General features: G+C 39.1%; 1 protein-coding gene across 2 annotated transcripts in view; it reads right to left on the reverse strand.

Moving 5' to 3' along the window:
• The window catches only part of adamts14 (ADAM metallopeptidase with thrombospondin type 1 motif, 14), a 44,479-nt gene that overhangs the window by 2,286 nt on the left and 19,033 nt on the right, over nucleotides 1-23,160 (reverse strand). The window contains exons 5-21 of one of the 2 annotated variants that reach the window (XM_079658505.1): nucleotides 20,566-20,649; nucleotides 18,046-18,202; nucleotides 15,697-15,802; nucleotides 9,811-9,954; nucleotides 9,507-9,639; nucleotides 8,921-9,034; nucleotides 8,576-8,724; nucleotides 7,313-7,485; nucleotides 6,635-6,768; nucleotides 5,953-6,076; nucleotides 5,664-5,744; nucleotides 4,188-4,351; nucleotides 3,926-4,091; nucleotides 3,292-3,424; nucleotides 2,937-3,144; nucleotides 2,070-2,199; nucleotides 127-234 (exon numbers count right to left, since the gene is read on the reverse strand). In XM_079658505.1, coding sequence (XP_079514631.1) covers nucleotides 127-234; nucleotides 2,070-2,199; nucleotides 2,937-3,144; nucleotides 3,292-3,424; nucleotides 3,926-4,091; nucleotides 4,188-4,351; nucleotides 5,664-5,744; nucleotides 5,953-6,076; nucleotides 6,635-6,768; nucleotides 7,313-7,485; nucleotides 8,576-8,724; nucleotides 8,921-9,034; nucleotides 9,507-9,639; nucleotides 9,811-9,954; nucleotides 15,697-15,802; nucleotides 18,046-18,202; nucleotides 20,566-20,649 — 2,308 coding nt within the window. The remainder of the gene's footprint in view (nucleotides 1-126; nucleotides 235-2,069; nucleotides 2,200-2,936; nucleotides 3,145-3,291; nucleotides 3,425-3,925; nucleotides 4,092-4,187; nucleotides 4,352-5,663; nucleotides 5,745-5,952; nucleotides 6,077-6,634; nucleotides 6,769-7,312; nucleotides 7,486-8,575; nucleotides 8,725-8,920; nucleotides 9,035-9,506; nucleotides 9,640-9,810; nucleotides 9,955-15,696; nucleotides 15,803-18,045; nucleotides 18,203-20,565; nucleotides 20,650-23,160) is intronic. The other variant, XM_079658506.1, reaches the window with a different exon arrangement.

Genomic DNA, 23,160 nt, shown 5'->3' on the forward strand with positions numbered 1-23,160 from the left:
AGGATATTACTGATATGAATGAAAGAAAATAACCTTTCATAGTAGATGTTTTACTTTAGGATCACTTAAGTAAAACACTCTAATAGGGAGTTATCCATTTCTGAAAGAAATTACATATTGACTTACTTGAAGAGATCTTGTGGACTGGGTTCTCAGGAGCCCTTTGGTGTACTGCTTCATCTTTTATTGTGAAGTTTTCCATCGTTTCAACTGTGAGAGGAGACACTGGCTGACCTGGAGTGAGAAACAAATGTATGTGAAAAAATATTCATAACAAAAAAGCAGCCATGGAATCAAAGAGAAGCTCTTGACAACCTCTTGCTGCTGAAAGGAGATGGAGACATCTTTTTAAAAACGTATAATAAATATTGGATCTATTTACAACTCCACAGGGCACGACCTGTACTTCTTCTTTGTGTTTTTGACAGAGGAACATTGAAGAGAACTGACGGAAGGCATCAGGGCAGAAATTATATGAAAAATAAGTTGACATTTCTTTGAGTATAGACTGTTCCCATTAAGTATCTAAAAGCTTCTTTGTCTGTAACCTCTTAGCTTTCTGTCCCTTCATTTTCAAAGGGGCAGGGAACAAGGTTATCCAGGGGGTGATGAAAAGTGAAGAGTATTTGACGAAAATAAACGTTTTCCCATCATCTGCAGCTCAACACTGTCCCCTATCTACTATGTTCATAAGCAATTCCTTGAATTTTATACAATTTTTTACCACTTTAGGTACCAAATTGAGACAACAAGACAGTGAGGAACACTATTAAAAATACATGCTGTGATTTGGAGATTTTTGTAAAAACTGTATCAACACATTTCTCCGATTTGCAGTCAAACCCTATTCAAGCAATTCCAATACACTTAAGGGACCAAGCGTGCAGAAAACATTTCAAAAATAGATAAAATGCACATATATACATGCATGAAATGAATTATATATTTGTGCCCAGAACTGCATAGGAATAGCAAACAGCGCCCATGTCTGTAAAAGTAAGGAGAGGTTTTCTATTTGGTATGCATAAAAAACATTTTCATTCAGATCTGTTTAGGTTGAGAGTTCTCTTTGAAAATGGCCATGCCAGTTTTTCCCTTGCCAAAATGCAGGAGCATAATTTATGATCCTTCCTTTCTACAAGCTAGCATAACATTTCTGGTACCAATGGATCCTAAAGTGTTTTAGTTTATCTCAAACCACAGGGTATATGCAGGAATCCTGAAGTCAAATGTAATACATTTTAAGACCTTTTTTAAGACCCTTTCTATACATTTTAAGACCTCATCGCCACTTCGAGTTCTAACCAGTTACATTGGCGACACACTCTACCTCAGATTTACTATATACAGTATTGATTCTTTTTCCTCCTTATCTTCCAACCATTTGGACGCAAACTTGCATTTCCCCATAACGAGAACCATGTTGTTTAACAACCGGCGTAAACGGACCTTCGCACGCTATCAAGCAGTGAGCGTGCGATGTCCTGTTCAGATGACGTCAAATCCAACGGGATGCCATAAATAAACTACACAGAATCACACTACACACCTACGCAATGATTACATTCAGGCAGACTGTAGAATACAAACTCTTTGGACAATTTATATACTTATTGAAAACAAGCTATAACATGTAAGACCTTGGAAAATGACGTTTAATACTTTTGAATACTTTTGAATAGCCTTAATTTTCGCTAAATTGATTTATCAACTTTTAATACTTTTTAAGAACCCGCGGACACCCTGTACCAGTGTCTTCACTCTAGTATAACAACTTGTCATTAGAATATATTTGAAACATTATTGATTTATCATACAGTTCCATCTAGAAAGATGTAATCCCTCACATAATGTTTGTATAGCTGGCGTAAAAATGTTATTAGGACTAAATGTGCCTGTCGCGGAATGAAATGTTTTTCCGGTTATTCAGAAAGAGTCCATTAGCATTAATGATGAAAAGGAGATTACTATAACATGCAGAGGCAGTTTGTCCAACAGTGTATGTATCACAGACAGGAAACTGGTACATTGGTGAATCTTGTTGCCTGAGAACATTATGCGCGTCTCACCTGGACATGAATTGAGTTTGCAAATGAGGACGGTCTCCGGCTTCTCGCCCTCACATTCTCCAATGGTGTTGTCGCTGGCCTTGCAAACGACCTGCCTTTGCTGTATGCCTTCCCCACAGGTGACTGAACACTGTCACACCCAAACACACACACACACACACACACACACACACACACACACACACACACACACACACACACACACACACACACACACACACACACACACACACACACACACACACACACACACACACACACACACACACACACACATGGACACGCACACATGGAAAGATAGGAAACTGATTTACATTTGACTTGAGTGCGAGAAAATGATGCATGTGTCATGATTTAAATAGCTGACTAAATTAAGAATGCCGTGATATTTTTCTGACAGGATGTGAGCGATGACAACACCCTTGTGAGCGGAGATAATGATGCCGTTAAAACAACAGTTATATTCCTTTATTCATGTTCAGTCATTTTTGTCACTTTTTAATGTTATGCCAGAAACTGTATCCAGTTAGTTTATCCATATATATTTTAAGACTTGGCATAGGATCATGGTCAAAAAACTCTAGATTGCTTTTGTTTTTAGTTGCTATGCTGATAGCAAGCTCTTACAAAATGAGTAATATACATTCTACTGAGCTAACTGTATCCCTAGGTAAGTTAAACAAATTAATTACAAAGTGGAATTATTGCAAAATATCTAATTTCCCCCACAAAATTAGCCCTTCATGCTTGAAATCAATTCGTAGCTTTAGTTGAATAATTATTAGTTTGTGAGCTTTGATTTGGTAATGCTTAAAGTCACTTTGTCAACACTTTCCATGCAACTAGACTAAGGTTGAATTTGCTCACCTGAGACCAGGCCCCTGTCCTCCACTGGGCGGGGCAGGTGGTGTGGTTGCAGGTCTTCCTGGTGTCCGGCCGGTCCTCGGTGCAGTGTTTGCTGTGGACCGCTCTGTTGGTGCCGTTGTGGAGCTCCTGCATGCACTGCACCCCCCTGGTCTGGTAGCCCAGCTTCCCGCAGGTCTTACTGCAGGGACTCCACTCTTCCACCACCCACCTGTCAGCACAGCAGGATCTTTTGAACATCATCCAAGCAATTACATGTTCTCCCTATTTATATTTGTCAGAGTAACATTACTATTACCACGTTATTGCTGCACCAGCTATTCAAATATATAAGCATCTATAGCAGGGGGGCACTTACAAGGGCTGGCTGCACTCTTGGACGTTGCAGCGTTTTCGGATGGGTTTGGGCTTCTTGCTGGTCTCGCAAAGGTTTCGATGGACCAAACGACTGTCACTCTTCCTCCTGCATCCATATTTTGTGTACTGTATGCCTGAAGGATGGAAAAGTGTACAAAGTGAATCTAACAGCAAGGTGAGACAGACATGAAGATACCTACATACATCTGAAATCCAGATGTTTAACGTTCATCATCTAGTACTCAAGTAATTATTATTTGCCTTATCGATTGATCCTTTCAATATGTATTCCATATACTGTTTATTGTTTAATATGTGAGAAAAAAAGTGAAATAAACACCCATTGCAAGTGCCTAAAGTTCTATTTGAATTTCTTTTGACTGTCCAAAAGAAACAAAACAATCCATTAATAAAATAATAAAATAAGATAAGATGTACTTTATGAATCCCAATTTGGGAACCATTTTTGTTGCAACAGTAGAGCTTAATTAGACTTTTCGCCACTTTGGACGATAACATGGTGAAAAAACCTCACAAACTCCAGAATTAATATTCTGTTTTCTGTTTTCTGAACACACATATACTCCAAATACACAGCTGTAATCGCTTCATTTTCCACACAGACTCTCACTGACCTCCCCCGCAGGGTTTGGAGCACTGAGACCAGCTCTTCAGTGCCCACTCATAGGTGTCCAGTTCAGCCAAGAGAACATTGTTGTTGGTGATAAGAGGTAACAGGTCCTCATGTATGATATACTTATACGTCAGGCTAATCTTGGTGTCTTCTTCCTGAGGAATGACCTGCAACAAAGTGAAGGACAATTATTAGAAAAACAATTAAACTCAGGAAAAAGCTCAAGGGAAAAAAAAGAATGATCGTGTTCCAGTCCCACTCACCAGCACCACGATGCCTTCATGCAGAGGACCAGTTGTTTTCACCGTCTCCTTCTCACCATCGAGGGAATACTCCCACTGTAAACCGTTTTCGATGAAGGTCTTTGTTTCCGCTTCTTCACTTTTTGAATTCAATATAAAGATTCCGGTAACTTGATTCTTCACGGCTGTTGATGATGAGAGAAAGATCAAACGTGTTGTGAGAAAAGAGAGGGTTCACATGGTGAAGTTATAGTTTCATTCGTTAGAAATCTCCACGATCAAACAGTCATTTGGGATCAATCTCTCCCCCGCAGAACAACTCTGAGATTTTCCCTTGAGCAGGGAACGTGTAAGTATGCATTTTGAGATGTTTGCCGCTGTGGTTAGCCAACAGTAATTTCTCCAAGTTGTGTGTCATCTCTAATTCCCATGAGCTAATAAAAGCCAGAGGAAAGGAGCAGAGGAGAGCGGAGAGAAAAAGGGCTGAATGCCACGAGATCCTGACTCACCATTGTCGGCCATACAGAGAGCTATTGTAAATTGAAAGGTTGCAATTTCTCAACATTATGGAGTCTCATTTCACACATTGCTTTGTACTCCAATATGCAATTACAAATAAAGCAGCCTTCATGAAAGCCATTGGTGCAGCAGTGCAGCTGAAATCTAAAAGCTTGTCTTCCTTTTATTTCATTAGAATAGCACCTGTGATGAATACACAAATGTCTCTGATAATCTGTTGGAATGAATAATATAGAAAGCAGCTTCTTGGGAAAACAAATTGTAATTATATTTCTTTGTTCTTTGTATAAACACCTTTATTGGACCGAGCCTCTTGTTTCAAAACTTTGGTAAAAAAAAAGGTGATCATCGATCTGAACAGGAATGATCTGACACCACGGGGGGGCAACCCACCTCTATGCACATACTGTACGTTAATTATGTATGGCCTTATATTCTGTCATTCTGCTTGATCTCTTTATGAATTCACAACTAAGAATCTATCTATTGACAATCAGTTAAACTCTCAAAGCTTCAAAGCTGGCTCTGAACAGTTTATACATGTAATGATGTAGTCTCAGTTTTATTTTTGTTATGTATATTTATTTAAACTCCAAATTCATTCACATTATAACATGCCTCTTAAAAGCACATGTGTTCATACTGTATGAGTGTTTTTTGCATGAGGTTACGTTTTTGGAAAGACTTGAAGCTGTTCATGCTTTTGTGTGTTTTGGGTGGACAGGGCCTTTATGTCCTTTTTTATAGAGTAAAGACATTGAACTCGCTGACCCTGCGCTCTGGTCTGTAATGACATTGTACAGCCGGCTTCACCCTGACCCAGTAATAACAAACATGTGATGTGTTATCAAACATCATATACAGACAAATAAAAGAACCCGAGAACCTTGGAAAAACTTGGGTTTTATATTATTGAGTTCTTGTCACAAACCAATTCTGTTACTAAGAATCTGGTTTGGCGAAAAAGAACATACTCACCAATTATATGAGGGGAAGTTTCATTTTCTTCTATAACAATGTGGCGAGCTCCCATTGGGATATCGAACATTTTCAGCATTCCTAACAAGACAAAGAGACACGACACGGTTTAGCAGGGAGCCTAAAACAGTAGGCTCATCTTCTGTAATAGCAGCCAATTATTTCTGAATCAAGACTTGGAGCAGAACCTTTTGTTTCCTTGTTTAAAGACATGCAAACACAGAGGATTGAGGAGATATGTTTCAGGCTACTGGATGATCTTTTTCTGAATGTAAATGATGATAATTACCGTTCTTTTTGGGGGTCTTGGTGAGAGTCAGCTTCACGGTGCGACAGTGTGAGTTGTCCCCCTCACACACTCCACATTTGTCCTCTTGTTTGTAAGAGCCGACTTCCTTGTCGCAGCCTACATGCTGCGAGGGGGAAAGGCGAAAGCAATCAAACAGGGGGAACACTTTCATGCTAACTGAGATATTCCATAGGGAAAATGATGCCATGTGCAAACGCTGTACGCATCTGTTTTTGGAGGTTTAAGATGATGCAAATTGGAAACACACCCAGACATAACAATAAGCGAGCCAAGCAGCAACAATATAAGTCTCCACTTTATGTCCAAGGTGAATTCTGAGACAAAATAATGTCTGTGTGTTTGGAGCAGCATTCTGAGGTGTGCACTCATCAAACATCTAAAGGCACTATTTTAATCATAAAAAGACACTCTAGTAAAGGCAATAAGGGCAAGTTTAATATCTAAACTTTATTTATTATTTCATGCATTAGAAATCTGATCTTGGCCATAGAACATGTATAGAAGTCGGAACTGCATGTTTTATAAATTCATATTCATTTTATGGTTTTTACTAAGCATCTTAAACAATATATTTTGCATTCATACAAATGTATTATCAGGCCTTTAATTTGCCACTATGTTGGTGTGTGTCTGAGTGCATGTCATTTGAGTTTCTACGTACCAGACACTCTCCTCGGGCGCACACGCTGTAGGGCTCCGAGTAGCTGCAGCGGGTCCCATCATGCATCACCTGGTTCATGAACACCACCTCTCCGGTCTCCTTTGACTTGCAGCTGAGCTCACACTTACGGGCGTCTGAAAAGACAAAAACACAAACCTTGGTTCCTGCAAAAATCTCACCTATTATACAAAATCCACTCCCCTGTCCCTCTGTGTAAAGCGATTCTGAAAGTTTCAGGAAAAAAGATTCGCTCAATTCTTGTCCTGATCCATTTATATAAAAACCTCCACTTTATGATGTCATTTAACCAAATATCTCTCAGAGGGGCGTGGGGAGTGGCTCCTTATTTTTCATCTAAAGTAAAAGACAGAGGATCAGCCCTTTTGAAACAAGGCTGAAACAGAGGGGATTATGGGACGCTGCAATGATCTGTTTGGTATTTAGAGAAAAAACATTTCGAGACAAGTTTGTATACTGTATATCTGAGAGCTATAATATATTGATGAAAAACAGTATAATAGGGGACCTTTGAGACTCTGAGAAAGACATCAGCAGGACCTGAATCTAAACATGCGTGACAGCAGTCCCTCCTGCAAATGTAATCTGTCCACTTGTTGTGGCTCTGAAGCAAACCTCCGAAAGAGAGAGCCAGCTCTGCTTCGCTCTGTACAGGCTTACCATCTGGGTGCTCGTACGGCAGCCAGGTGTGCTTGATGTTTTTGTGGTATTTGTTGCTCCTCTGGATGCACTGCCGAGCTCGGAAGTCTTCATAAGGTCCAGCACACTCCTCCATGTTGCACATCTTGTAGTCGAAAGCAGAACCGGGGCAATCTCGCCCTCCATAGGCAGGCCTGATGGATGACAACAACAAAATAACACATCATGATGTGCCCAGAGATTCAAAGATTGTCCATCCTGGTGTGAGTCCAGGAGGTTTGGCTGGATTTGAAAACTATGGGAGCTTTATGAGATGGAACAAATATTATGTGCACAACAGCTCCAAAGCACAAATATATACAAAGATAGATACCTGCAGTGACCCTTTCAATTAATTGAATACCTTTTTCTCTACTCATACGTCATACATCTTACAGTAATGATCACTTATTGTCCTTATGAGACATAATATTGATAATATTTTTGGTTCTTGGGAATTTTATAGGCAGCTGAAAACTGGACAAAACTTTAAAAAGTCAAACTGTATTATAATTCTACTCGAATGATCAGTCAATCTGATACTGGTTATGAATAAACCATAGCAATCACAACTGTGTGTGGGAGCAATGTTGTAATGTTGATCATAACCCCTGACATAATGATTTCACCATTTCTGAACATCACTGGTTCTGATGCCTATCCGTGCACATCTGCTAGGGGAAAGTTTAACAAAGTTGGTCTCGGACAAGCGAGTCTGCCTTATGGTTGTTTTGAAACTGGAGACACATTTCTAAGTAAGACAGGTCTGCCGTGGCCTATTAAACAAACCAGGAACCTGCCGATCACAGTGAACTGAATAACTCACACTGAATGATTAAAAACGCCCATAATTTTTCTTTGAGTCTAGTAAAAATCTAACTTTCCGTTATAATTATGAGCCCACTTACTTACAGTCGACCATGGATAACAATGGTTAAGGCTGTTTAATCAGATGGAGTGAACTAAAACAAAGCCAATATTTCATCAAGTATTAATATAAACACCAACAGGATGGCATACTGTTAGCGGACTGTTTTAACACTTTGAAGTAAAGTTTTTGTTTCAGCCAACTTAATCAAAGCCAGCGCTGGATCAAAAACTCCCTCTGCTCTCCAGCTCTGCATTCATACTTTAACAGCACGCCACCATCTGTTGGATGAACGTACCGGGAGCATATAAACTATTTGGCCCCCGAAAACGTAGCTGATTTCGTTTCAGTGCGTTCTCTTTTTCAGCAGAACTCACGGTGGGTTGTTGCATTGTCTGCTGCGGGAGCGGACTCCACCTCCACATGTCCTGGAGCAGAAACCGAAATCTGACCAGGAGCCCCAACTCCCGTCGTGGCCCTGAGGCTGCTGGCTGAACCTCCAGATGCAATGGCCCTTGAAGCACCACTAAGAATATCACAAAGACGGGAGAAAAGACGGCGTTCGAAAATAAAGACAGAAATGTCACAAAAAGACTAAGAAGACTAATCATCAGTGACATTTGAAACCATTTCAGTACTTTCTCATTATTTCCCCTTTTCAGAGAGCTCCATTGTAGGGAAATAAAAGAATAATTGAAAGCTGATTTAGAAATGTTTCTCACCTTTCCGGGGGCACACTCGGTTCCATCCACCGGAGGACCTTTTTTGGTTTTACAAAAGTACTGATTGTCGGGGTGACTGCACCACAATTGCTTGCAAGGATCGTAGGTTCGAAACTAAAGAACAGAGATTATGAGCTTCAGTTATTCTTATTGGAAATGTTAACAGACTCAGCCCTTGAACATTTCCATTGGTTTGAATACTTTAAAGAAATGAAAGGTTTTCATTCAAATAAAGGTCACCTAAATTGCAGACTGAGGTTAGACAATTGTGATTCAGCCTATTCATGAGAGTATTGCAACATTTATATATTTACAAACTGGGTGTCCGTGTTGACTTCCACTGAGAGGAAGTTTCCTGCCTTTCTATTGGAGCACAACTGTCTCTTAAATGTAAAAACTCAAAACAGTTAATGTGTCTATATAGTCGGTATTTGTATTGTAGTATCATACCATTATCTCTTGTAATGCATTCACAGCTTTTCTGGTCATGTAATAGACTTTCATGGGATTTCTGCTGATTAAAGGGGTACATAAATCAAAACAATCAATCAATAATTTAGGGATGACACAGGTATAAAGGACTTACAGCGGTGCACATTTTATAACCAACACCAAAATCAAAGCGGCACTGCTCGTCCATTGAATAATTTATTCCGGGGAGCTCAGGAAGCTTGGGCCACTTGTGTTTGAAGGGATCATCCAGCAGGCAGTCATATGAGCTGAAGAGAAGACAAGAGCAACAGTGTCATATATAGAGACCTTTGGAGAGATATGGAGTAAGTAAAAAAAAAAAAACACAATTACATCGGGCTGCTTCACACATAAGCTGTGCAGCGTAAAAAGCAATATGTGCAGTGAAGAAGTGATGGAGTGGGAGACACAGAACATACTGGATGTATCGATTGAGCTCCTGCTTGCTGCAACGTGACCAGTGATAGCGGTGGAACGCTGCCTGGACGAGTGGCGCCATAATGCTGCCCATACTGGTCTCATCAGCACAGCGATTCCCCTGTCCGTCGTGCTCCATGCCGAGCCTAGTGGCGGGGGGAAGGTTTATTGTACAGCAAGGTTAAAGGGAACAAAACACCATACTTATTGAGTACAGATAGAAATGGGTCCGCAGAATGAAGTATTGTCTGTCAGTTGGCCTCAATACTTTTTCACTGATCAGATATGTTCTTATCTAAAACCATGTATTTATACTGTTTTTCTCTTTTTTATATCAAGTTTAGCAGCTGCATCAATATATTGTGCTTCGAGAAGTTTTGTAGATTTTGCAAAATGAACATAAGGTGGAAAGTGCAACAGTTGGTGAAAGAAATCCAAACTACAAAATGTCTATTTTAAAAAAAATACCTTCAGTTACATGATGAAGATTTTAATATATGATGTCTCTATTAGCTGCATAGAGTCCACCACTAACAGTTCTGTTGGTTGAATCCCTCGTAACATGCTGACATTTCCAATGACTTTTTGGGAGAAGGGTTGGGATGTATAATTAGGTAGATCATTTGCTTATATATCATTTGTATGTCATCATTTGTACGTCAATAATATTTGTGTTTATCAATTTTGATATTGCTTAAGATGGTACAGTATCATAATTCTCTTGTTTCATTTCATTATTATTATTTGTATTATTGTTTTACACATTTGAAATAAATCAAATCAAATCCAAAAAAATCCAAATTCAGCTTGAGCTCTGAACATTATGTTATAAATCATTGACGCAGTGACACAGCCTGCTGAGGGGAAGCTGTTGTTAAATGCCAACATAATAATTCATATTTTCTTCTTACTGGCAGTGACAAAGGAGGGAATCTGTTTTGTTCTTTGTACTGACCAATAACTAACATGATGTCTACAGGAGTTCATTAAATAACATCCTGTAATATGTTAAGAATCCTTCCTTGTGGGATCTGATTTCTCAGAGTTCACACATGTTGGTTAAATCGGCCAATTTCAAATAAGAATGCAATCAATATTGTCAAATGAATAACCATCTTTGCTTAATCAAACAACAACACCTGTTTTGTAAATATCATATGCAGGATGTGACTACTAGATAGTGAGCAGTGTTGCAATCATCTTAGTAAAATGTGATGTACTGGTTATCTTTTGGAAACCTGGACATAGATCGGGAGGATACAATGCTGTTTCATGCATAGAACTCCAAGTATTGAAAGTCATGTTTTCGTTATGTGATCCCTGATAAATAAATAAATAGGACACTCAATGCATCTGCAGAAATAAGTTATGATATTGTGTTTCCTTTGCTTAGTTTTTATTGTAGATTTCCTTCTTTTCTTCCTGACGTATGTGGGTTCTTGTACGCGTTGTTATTATATATAAACCTCTGAAGTACTCTGACCTTATCGAAAGTTGATTTCGAGGAGAAAGAAAAACGTTTTAGTAGACTAGATGCTCTATGTCAGGGGTCGGCAACCCCTGGCACGCGTGCCAGCATTGGCACGCGACACCGTAACCAGTGGCACACTAGGAATAAGTGGAATAAGTGTGCACAAATATTTAAATTGTATTTTCGGATCCTGAACGAGACCGCCGCCAGAGCGCGTCTCCCCGTTACCTGCAGAAGGAAGCCATGCACGCAACGCAGCCCCGCTCTCTTTATCTCCAGGTGACATTCTGCCGCTTTCCTCCGTGGTGCAGTGCTGATCGTTTCACCACGGAGGAAAGCACTTCACTAATTGCAGTACTCATAAGGAGCTGTACAAATGCCGCAGTTTTTGCGTGGCTGTGTATTTAGTTGAAAGCCCAGTGGCGATCTGCTCATCTCTCATCGACATAATATGCTACAAAGGGGGGGACTGTGTGTTGAACTTTCCTGTCGGCTCCCAGACCGTAGTCGAGGAGGGCAGAAGCAACAACCTTCAGGTTCAATAACCCACTTTAGAGAGAGGCGAGCTCTTCTTGGGAGGCCGTTGCATTTATTTAGCTGTTCTTCTGTTTCACAAAAGACCTCTGTTTTTCTGCTTCCTCGTTTCACTTCCAGAAACATACACACGTTCTCTCCATAGGTTCTCTCAGTGTCGCTCTACCATCCACAAACACACATGCACAAGCCACACCCCTCTCTCTCTCTCTCTCTTAAAGGGACAGCGATCTCATCTCACTCTGCATGACCCTAATATCATAGTATGTGTGCTCTGGAGAATCACAGAACGGACGATCGTCCTTATTATTATGCCGTTTAAACCAATTATTTAAATGTGTTTGTTAAATTCGGCATCATGTGAGTTGCGCTGACACGCTGCTTCCCCGCAGCTAGGCTCCCCCGCCCTCCTGCTGATAGTTGACGAGCGTCAAGCTCCTCACCCCCCCCCCCCCCCGTTGATAATTCTCGATCGTTGGCACGCTGATAACAATTATTTTTGGAAATGGCACTTCATATCATAAAGGTTGCCGACCCCTGCTCTATGTGTATGAAGCTGAATGCTTCTTCGCTATTTCCTTATGGATGGCTTGAAATGTCTCTAAAAATCTATTGAGACGATCTTCAAGGACCTCAGAATCTTTTTTTCTTTAGAATCTTTTTTATTGAAAGCAATGCATTAGAATATGCTTATTTTATTGGGAGAAAAACTATGTTCTTATGTGGAATGAAAGAGTTGTTTTGCTACATTTATTAATTCAAGCGTAGAATTAGTGCGATGATTTGATCCATGAAATATATGCCTCTTAATGGGAAACATTCCAAATTAAATACGATTATTCAGATGAACAGCTGCTTTGATATGGCTGTCTCTATGTGCCTCTATGTGCTAATCTTACAGATAAAACATCCAACAGGCTGATGGAGGCAGTGGATTCCAAAGAAAGTAAATCAGCAAAGATTTCTCATTTAATTGCACTACTGTACATTGCATAACAAATCTTAGTCATCCTTTCTGGATAATAGGATGATTAAATAAGGCATTTTTCTTTCAATACCTTTTTTTTCTCCAAGGAAGAATACGGCTTTAATAAGCAAAGTGCCCCTCATTATGTGAAAGATTTCATATAAAAGAATTATCTTGTTTTGAGCAAAACCGGCGTGATTCATAGGTCGTTGGTTATTTTTCAAGCTAATGATCATTCTCTCCTCATTATTTTAAGTCTATTTCAATATTTTGGCATGTTTGGCTGAGACTAGCACTAATAAAGGTTACATTTTATTAAAACAACATTTTAATCAGATTGTTGTTCACATGCATCATAAAAAACGCTTTATTTCTTACTGCAAGGGGACACTGTTTAGCATAGTAGATGATCATTTAAACGGAAGGAAAGGGGGAAAAATATGTGAATACAATCTGATTATTATGCTGATTCGTTTAGTTTATTTGCACATATACACTTTTGTAAAAGACAGTAAGAATTTAAGGACAAATTCGGGAGAGCTTCGAAACCAAAAAACGTCTACGAATTCACCTCCCCTATTATATATCAATAATCGTTTAAAAAATAAGAAGAATTATGATTAATAAGTCAAGTTGCTTACTAAATTGTACTTTCTTTTGTTTGTTTGGTTTCTTTTTAAATGAAAATTAAATGTTTTAATCAAATCTTATGCTTTTGTAATGATTGGATCTCTTACCTTCCATAGGCCAATAACTTCACATTAAATTAATTATGTGGTGGACATTTTCCATCTGATATTACAGTGAAGCTGACATTACATGTGCATTTCAACTGTGTCTCACAGTAAGCCTGATGAAAAATGCAGTTCTCTAAAAGCACTGAACCACATCACCATTACAATGTTAATGTCATCCAGTTTTGTCAAAGTCACACAATCAATGAGTCATTCACTGACAGGCTCAGCATGGAGTCCGTCCAATTTACCCCTGCTAGCGGGTTGGATTCCTGCCCTGTTCCTCTGATTTATTGTCAATCAAGTCTGCCTGGCACTTACTCAATGTTTGGTCACACAGTTCACAGACATTAACTAAGAAGCCTTTAGAGACTAATAAGAGGAGAGAAAACCTGTGACATGGACCAAAAGATCAACATTAAGTACTTTTTGAGCACAGGCAGAAGCTGCTAATAAATCCAACTGAAGCTCCACCACTTCACAGGCAGTGGATACACCCTGCTGCTACCTTCAACTGAAGCCACAGAGCTGTAACTAGATACTGTGATGTAGTAATGGGCTTCAAGAAATGGTCTGATACTCTGATGAATCCACTTATATGCTTTCTTGTCAGGAGTAGATGGGGAAATCAATCAAAGTACTTGTTGGTCAATTGAAAGTTATCAGCACGTAGCTAGTTAGCTTAGCATAAAGAGTGGAAAAAGCTAGTCTGTCCACAATAAACTAAATCAGCCTGTACTTCTGAAGCACATTAGTCCGCATTAGCACAATTAGTATCTTGTTTGATTAATCTAAAGTATACAAATGATCATTGTGGGTTTTTCGGCAGTTATGTGATGATAAGTGGCTAGTAGTTGAAATGTGTTAGCTTGTTCAGAGCAAGTCTAGCTGTTTTCTTCCTGCTTCCAGTTGATCTTTATTTATATATTTCCTATGTTTTGATTGCACAAATTAAGTCACTATGGCAGTTCACATGGACAAGGCATTACTTCGAGCCTCCACCTGCTCAAGGCCCCTGTTTCGTTTTACTTCAGCTTGGGAATGAGTTATCTAATCATCTTTAATTTGGAACTTGACAGTTTGTAGATTATATTGTTGGCAATATGATCATTTGGAGTTACTGATAGCTGAAGCAGGGGCATTTCATGATTCAAGGAGACTCTTGAGCGCAAGACTGAACCAGAACTGAGGAAAGATTTAATTATGTTGAAGTCATGAATTGCACTTCATATGCAAACATGAATAATTTAGGGTTTTCATATAATTTATATTCTCTATCCATGGACACTACCTGGCGCAGTAGGACTACATTATATTGAAAGAAGTTTCCTATCATATCAGGAGGGGACAAAACAAAAGAAACATCACTCAACAAAATGCGGTACACCACTTACTATCGCCCTAATACTTAAACATATCATTTCTATAACAACAACAAATGAGCATTATAGGCATAATAAAAATAGACTTCATGGCTTAACATATGGAATTGCATTAGACCAGGGGTGTGAAACTCAAGGCCCAAGAGCTTGCAAAGAATATAATACGTTTATCATACGGTTACATGCCGCTTTACAGAAGCACGTGGCCCATAAACTACATGTTCCACAATGCATCTCATCTTGTGTCATGCACACTGAAGAGACTTGCAATTAGTTGCCCTAGACTTCTACTTTCAGACGTAGTTAATTATGAAGTTATTACCCTATTCGATAATAATCCAATGCAGAGGCAATAATGTAATATAATAAATTATTTGATCTATATTATATATTTGTATGTTTTATAAAGTTACAACCGGCCCTTTGAGTGCAACAATAATGCTAATGTGGTCCGCGATGAAATTGAGCTTGACACCCCTGCATTAGACTATACAGGTGTACGTAGATATGATACAACAACAGGTTTAAACATGCAGTTTAAGTACATACCTACGTACACAAGGTCATATGAATATTTATACATTTAATAAGTCTGTTGTTTGGACAGCATCTTGACTGGCTGAGTAGATGAATGCTAATGCTGAGGCAAGCATATGCTTTATTTTCATCAAACAACAGCGTCCTTAAAGGGCTCCACCTCTGATTACAGACTACCATGCATACTGTATCTACCGCCATAATTGGACGCAGTTAGAGTAGCGAGACCCTTCTGGTCCTTTCATCCTTATTCCATTACTCACACATGGCCGGTTTCGTGAGCAACCACAAAGGCGGAGGAGAAGCCGTCCTCGTGGTTCAGAGTGCAGCTCCTCAGTGGGTGGCACATCCCTGTCACTGGAGCGTAACCTGGGCAACAGAAAAGACCACACAGCCCTAATAATCAAGTACCAGGATGAAGGTTGTGACATTCTCGTGGAGTGCTTTTAATAATGGTGGAAGATTGGAGCTATGTAAGATGTGATCGCAGGCACTCTGATGGTTTTAATCGTTCTTTGGTACATACACAGCTTTGAATGCGTCTTTCAATGATAAACCCACTTGTCTATTAAGTTGGACTGCTTTAATCTGATACAAAAGGTTTTGTTAAGGCTTTTTCAACAAGCTCTCAAACTAAAGTTGAACTAAAGTGAGTCTCTAATGAGGTAGCTGTAAAATGTGAAGTTATACAGAGTGAAGGATTTTGGTAGTAAGTCGAGATGCCATTCAATTATTATAAAATATTTATTTATAAAGAATGTACCCTTAATGTCTCATCATGAATAAGCGTGGCACTAATTAACAGCCTGCATTAAGTAGCATAGACTTAATTAGGGCTGTGAAGGATGTGAAGCTTTTGTCTGACAGCCTTTAGGATGAACACCTTCTCACTGTGCATTAAAAAAATCCCCAAGTAAACAGCAAGCTCAGAAGCCTGTCATCATTACCCAGCTGGCATCCAGCCCGGCATCACAACTTTTCACACAGTTCACGAAACTTTTAAGCAAAGCACAAACATGAAACATGACCCGATCAAGAGGTGTGCAGCGATTCAGCTCAGCATTTTGGTTTGGTTCAGAAGCACCCTTGTTCTGGCCTCCTTTTGGCGGCTTTACAGATAATTTTCATGCTCTCTGACCGTCTGAAGACCTTTTTTTGGCATGCAGGTAAAAAGCAGAAATTCAGCAGACAGACAGCCGGCGATGAACAGTCTTAAAAAGCATCAGGATATTTTGATGGTGTTGAAAAAGAGAAATGTCTGCAGCTGGTCAGCCATAGCAGAGCTTTTCTTTTTTTGCTATGATGATGTTTATGAAGGCCAGTTTCTGATCCAGCTGCTTTTTTCTAAATGACAACAAAATAGGCATGTTTGATGCCGCAATGAAGCAAAACATTAAAAGCAGTGTGGACCTTTATCTGAAAGGCAGATAAAAGAAACTCAATACAATGCAGAATGGGTTCCCATCAAGGGAGGCTTTGCACATTGAAGCGTTAAGGTGCAGCAGCAACAGCTAGGGATCAAAAATGCGTTTCTACTGCTGATGTCATGAGTGTGGAGAGAGGTGATCTCTGTCATCTGGTTGATAAACTACTAAAGCAACTGATGGGCAATTAAGTCCTTGGCAACGAGAGCATTTCAAAAACACTTGAAGTCATTCACAATAATTGATCATAGTGTATTTGTTGGTGTTTCATTATCTGTGTACAAACCTTTATTCAGTTTATTTGCTTTGCAGCTTCTCCACAAACTGAACAGATTTCTCTTCTCCTTATCCCAAAGCCACAATGTCAGTATTTGGATATAGAATCTATCATCTTACAGCTAAACTTTGACAAGAGAGTGTGATGTCTGCTCGTGACCCTGAAACACAGCGTTGGACCCAGCCCAACACAGCGCAAGGTGCCATAGAAACCGCGCTTGTTATGAACATAACACAACAGCAGCTATGGCAACATCTGGAGGTGTGACAAGCAAACCAGGTAGCCTCAGGTTATCCTTTAAACATGACACGTGTGCTTTAAAAGTTAAAAATACACACAGGTCAATGCTAAATATTGAACTTGAGCACAGAGGATGTTTGTTCATTCGGGACCAAGATTCTCTGGCAGTTTTGCTGCTCGCTTCAAATATTGTTTTGAAGGGCTGAAAAGAAGAAATACAGCATGAGACAAACGCTGAACATGTATGTTAAGAAACTACTCCGAACGATTGCATACATGAGGTATTAGGAGTAAGTAGAGATGAGTTCACACTGAACTTCACAAAACTAAATATAAAAAAAAACAGTTAGTTCACATAAATCAGAAACTAACAATCATTTCTGTTTTTCTCTACATGCCAAAAAAAACCTTCTTGAAGAAAATCAATCTCAATTGTTCATATCCAGGGTGGCATCAATGTCAAGGTCAGCAAGGTGTTGGAAAGATAATGTGTATTTATTTTCCTGCGAGCTTGCCCTAAGCAGAGTTGGGTTTTTGACCTTATCTGCAGCCTTCGCGTCTATGTTTCCTTTGACCTTACCTGGGCAAGACTTGAAGCCAACCCCTTTTGTGAATGGAAGCAGATATCAGCACTCAGTCTGCACAGTCCTCGATCGAGAAAAATACAGTACCTTGCATACCTGCGGGACCAAAATCTTGCCTTGTGAGGAAGATGGCGTGGTCGTGGTACTCGTCGTCGTCGGGGTCCCGGCGCTGCTGCGTGTTGGCCCACCGACAAACCTGCTCCAGGCTGCGGGATGGGTTGCCACGCTCGATCAGGCTTATAGACTGCAAGAAATACAAAGGGCAGGAACAAAGTTTTACCACTCCAAATATGAAAATAAATAATTGCTCAAATGATCAATTCCCTCTAAAGCACACAGCTCTTTTGATGAAAGGAACACACTTCTCACTATGGCACATTTGTTCGGATGTGCATGTACTTTTACTTTGAATATGATAAAAGGTTACCCCATGCTACTTCTCAGGTACTCTTAACCATGACAAAAGATCAGACTCGAAGCAAAAGCTGGGGCAATACTGTAGTTCACAGACTGCAGGTTTTTACGTTGGGATCATAGGTATTACTTCTAATGAAAGCGTATGTTTGATTAGTCATGACATTTGTTATATGAGAAAATGTGTTGGTTCAATTATTTCATATAATTACGGTCAGGATAACATATTTTTCAGCTCAATGTCACTCTACCCTTTCTACCCATTGTAGAATAATAGACAGTTTCAACGAGATATACAAAACTTCCATCTTTTGTGATACTGCTAAGCAACATAGGAGGTGAAATAGGGTCCACATTTATCTGCCTAATGGACATAGAGAGATAGTAATGTTTTTACTCGGCAGGAAATATCTCAAATAGCGCAGAAAATGCATTGTGAACATAAAAACAGCCATTTGTGGCATTGAAGAACGACTGCAGGCGGATGACTTCCAAGTGGAAACTGCTGTTGGAAACTGAAATAGCATAAAATGTGGAAATAGTTTTCTATGTTCTGAAGAAGCAGCCAAATTAAAAACAGGTCAAGGATGAAATAGTGTGACAACAACATAGCTTATACCAGAGGGTAGATCCAGCAAAAAATGTGTCTTTCTTCTGCCAGTGTGACACATTCAACACGTTGAGTTCATCTAATTGGTGCTGTGTAAACAATATCTCTGCTTTGGCAACCAGACTACTAAGAGAACTAATTTGAAAAATGCCAAATCTCCAGGCAGTCGTTCAGTAATGTAGATTAAAATGCACAACAGGATATAAACTCACTGGAGTCACGCTGCTCATAATTTATTTTCCATCTTGACTCCTTACAATATTTACGCATCCAGCCTACAACCCAATATGTAAAAGTGTTCATACAATAGCAACAGACAAATAAATCCATTCATATGGATACATTTGTTTGTTTATCTTTGTAACTTCTATGTAAAACCCATTCTCTACTGTACGGGCATCTACATACCAAGAATAAATTCGAAAATACTGCTTTATAGTTCTTCTGTTGTCAAAACAGCCAGCATCTAATTAATATAAATTACAGTAATAAAAGCCAGATGTGACTTCTCAACATGTGTGTGCTCTCAGCTCTGCATCTTATTACAAACACATAATATCACGGATCTCATTCAGATCCCTGCTGGCTAATTTGCAACATACAGTGCTGAGCAGTGGCTCTCACCTAAATATCATTTAACTTTGGCGCTGAGTCAAAATGTGTTTACATGTTTTTTTGCATCCCCTTCAGTGTTTGACGCAATTGCTGTTGTGTTATTCACAATTGTTCATCTGTCAATCAAACAGTGGACCGAGGCATTATCAGATCACACGCTGCTAAGAGCCCCAAACCAGCCAGAGGGCCCCAAAATAAATCCAAAATGTGATCTTTCACTTTTTCCTGTCTCTCTTTTTTTTCTTTCGGTGTCAAATTTGAACTATGCCTAGATAGACTCCCTTAGTTATAATAGGGCTCTCAATTACACCTTTTTTTGGTAGAGAGCTATGACAGACAAAATAACTGCATTAACAAGCACACAAAAAACAGAGAGACCAACTTTTGCAGTACCCAAAGTAACCTGGTCACTATAAATCCACTATAAATCCACATGTGAGCAGCAGCACACGCACATTCAAAACAGAAAAGCAGCTATTTTGGTTAGCTTAGCTTGGCAAAACACTTGAAATATGGGGAAATAGTTAGCCTGGCTCCAATTAACAGTAAACAAAACGGCCTACCAGCAACCCTAAAGCTAACTAATTAATACGTTGTATCCATATTAGCCTTTGGAGAGTCAAGCTAGCTATTTTAACTCCATTTATTAGTTGTTGTGTTAAGCTAAGCTAACCGCCTGCTGGTTCCAACTGCACACCTGCTGTACATACATGAGAGTGGCATTGATCTTCTTATGTAACTCTGGGCAAAAAGGCAAAACTGTTTCTTTTTGGTTATAAGAAATAAACATGAGCTCAATGTATTAAGCCATCTTTTGTCACAGAAAGAAGATAAAGTGTCTGGCATTATGAAGCCATTGCATAGAGAGGGATGGAAGAGTTTGGGAAGAGACTATTTAATGTGATGTTTCTGTAAGTTGTTAATAACCTGGGAATGTACATTTATGATTGATGTGTGACGTAACTCACCTGTCGGTACCCAACCATTATCATGCGAACAAGAACAACATTGATGTCGGTTCCCAAAGATTCATCATGGTAGATTTCATCAACCTGAAAGAAAAGAGACATGTTCTGTCACTGACCTGAGGTGACCAATAACAATTAAGAGCCTGCAGATCATTTACAGGCCATTTTGGTTTATCGTTAGTTTTTGACATTTGTAAAAGGACTGAAGAAGAATTATGGGGGCAAATCAAAGGCATCAACTGGCATCAAAAGGTTGAAATAAATAGTGTTGTCAAATATCTGTGGACGGATATTACCAAACTGCACACAGTGAGCCCATGTGGCTCGGATACTGTGTGTGCTTTATACCAGGCGTAATCAAAAGCACACAGAAGAACAAGTCACGCTCTTTGTAGTCTGTGCTGCATGGATGAATTAAGTCTTCATCAGAAACACAGTAAAAAAGATAACTGATTCACCTCTCTTTGGGAAGTCAGATTTTTTTTTATCATTGCTTAGTGGCAAGTAAAAAACACACTTGATGCTTATAAGTTGCCTTTTCTAAACATTTCGTTTCTGAGGTAAAGCATCCATCATCAGCCTATCCAAACAAAGAAGATTTTTTTTCCCTCTCTTACTACAAAATGGGCATCATTATGACATAAATTAAGACATTGACAACCATCCAATAAAACCAGTGTTGTTATGTAGTGGCAAAGAAGCCTGACCCTGAAATGTGTCGACTGCTATATGGCTTTTATAATAATGCTGTGGAATGTAATACTCAACCCAGGGCTAAGCTAGGATCCCATTCAAGTCTAATTTCCTTTTGAGTGTGTTTTCGCCAAATGTCGTCACTCATCCAGGGCCCCGTAAAGTCAATCAACTGCTTCGCTTTGCGGTTTATAAATAAAGTTAAAAGGAACATAAAGAGTGAATTTATCCCTTTTCCAAAAATCAGTAAGTCATTTAGTTGGTTATGGATTGTAATTAACAAACCAGGCGATTCTTAGGGGGTAAACATGGAGTCATTTAGCTTCACAAAGCACCCACACATTTCTCAACTGAACTTGTTACTAAGAGGAAACACATGTTTACGACGGGCATTTTAAGGCACGTGGATCAACACTGCTTATGACACACTCATAAATAAAAATGATATGTTATGTTACAACCTCGAAAAATAGTTCATTCAAAATCTGTGTATAATTTATCATATTGTTCATCATGTGTGCAATATGCAGGGCCCAAGCACAAAATAAAGTGTAATTGCTCTCATCTTTAAGGACATACCAAACTTTTTTGATTTTTTTTTTCCCCTGGCCAACAGGAGATCAGCTATTTTTGATTTCATGTGATTTTCATTTTACACACATACCTGAGGACTAAAGACTCTCAAAGCCTTTCTGCCATGTTGTGAATTAAACTGTTTTGCTTTCATTTCTCAATTGGGCTTCCGAGTGACACATAACCACTTTTAGCCTGTAATGCATTTTTTATGCTTTTGTTATGCCTGATAACATAACAGTACCGCCAGGTAGCTCAGTGGTTTACCGCTGCCGAGTAAGACGGTTTTCCAATCCCAAACTGGCAGAACATTTCAGGCAATGTCCACCCCTCTGTTTCCCCCTTTCAACTCCATCTCTAATAAAGGCCCTCTCTCGCCCAAAATAAGTGTAAAACATTAGCTGAAATATAGCAGCATGGAACATCAATTATTAATATCATAAGTTACACAATGGCTTTTCAAAATATCTGAACAAAAATCTCAACAATTCTCTAGGGCTTTAATTACTTCCTACACCAGCTCTTCTGTGGATCTGCATCTCCTACAAAAACATATGTTAAAACATAACTTTCCCAGATGCTAGCCCCACTGAGAACTGTAATAGGCAATCATTTTAGTGAAAGAAACTTTTTTTCTTATTGATGTAGTTGTTAAAAAAGTACACAGAGAGATTTGAGAACTAAAAAACAAAGGAACGAATCCCCCACTGGAGCCCAAGACTCATCTTTAGAAGTATGTGCAAGTTTTAGTATGGCTTTATAAAATAGAAGAAAAACACCAAGCCTGTTTCCCCCGGTGCCTTGTGTCTGATCCATCTGTCCACTTCTGATCTTAACTTTTTACAACCAAAATCCTTCTGAGATCTCTGAGTCATGTCTTTCCTGTCAGTGTTAATGAGTCTTTCTTTTGGTTTGGTCCATGACAGGCATCTATCCATCGCCTTCTTAAGCAAGCTTTCCCTGGGTACCACCATATCTCTTCAGAAACTGTTAAAAATATTATTATATCTTTCCGGTTTTCACCAACAGAGTTAGCCCCAACCTTATGAGAACAGCTCGTGGTTGTCACACTAGAATTATATCACTGGGTTTAAAAGTAGGCTTTGATACCCTGAGGCTATTTTACTTAAGAGATGAAGTGTGCATAAATGGAACTGCCTAAAATTGATTTTCATTCATTTTATTCAAGATGGTTTGAAACTAAATGTTTTAATAAAGAATTTAAACCTAAATGTTTTAACAAAAAGTATGCCATCCTTCTTTTAAAGACTCTGTGGCTTCTTATTTTCTTAAGAATACTGACAAAAGCTCTGGTATAAAAATAAGATT

Source organism: Notothenia rossii, assembly GCF_949606895.1.
Source record: "Notothenia rossii genome assembly, chromosome: 11".
NCBI lineage: Eukaryota > Metazoa > Chordata > Actinopteri > Perciformes > Nototheniidae > Notothenia > Notothenia rossii.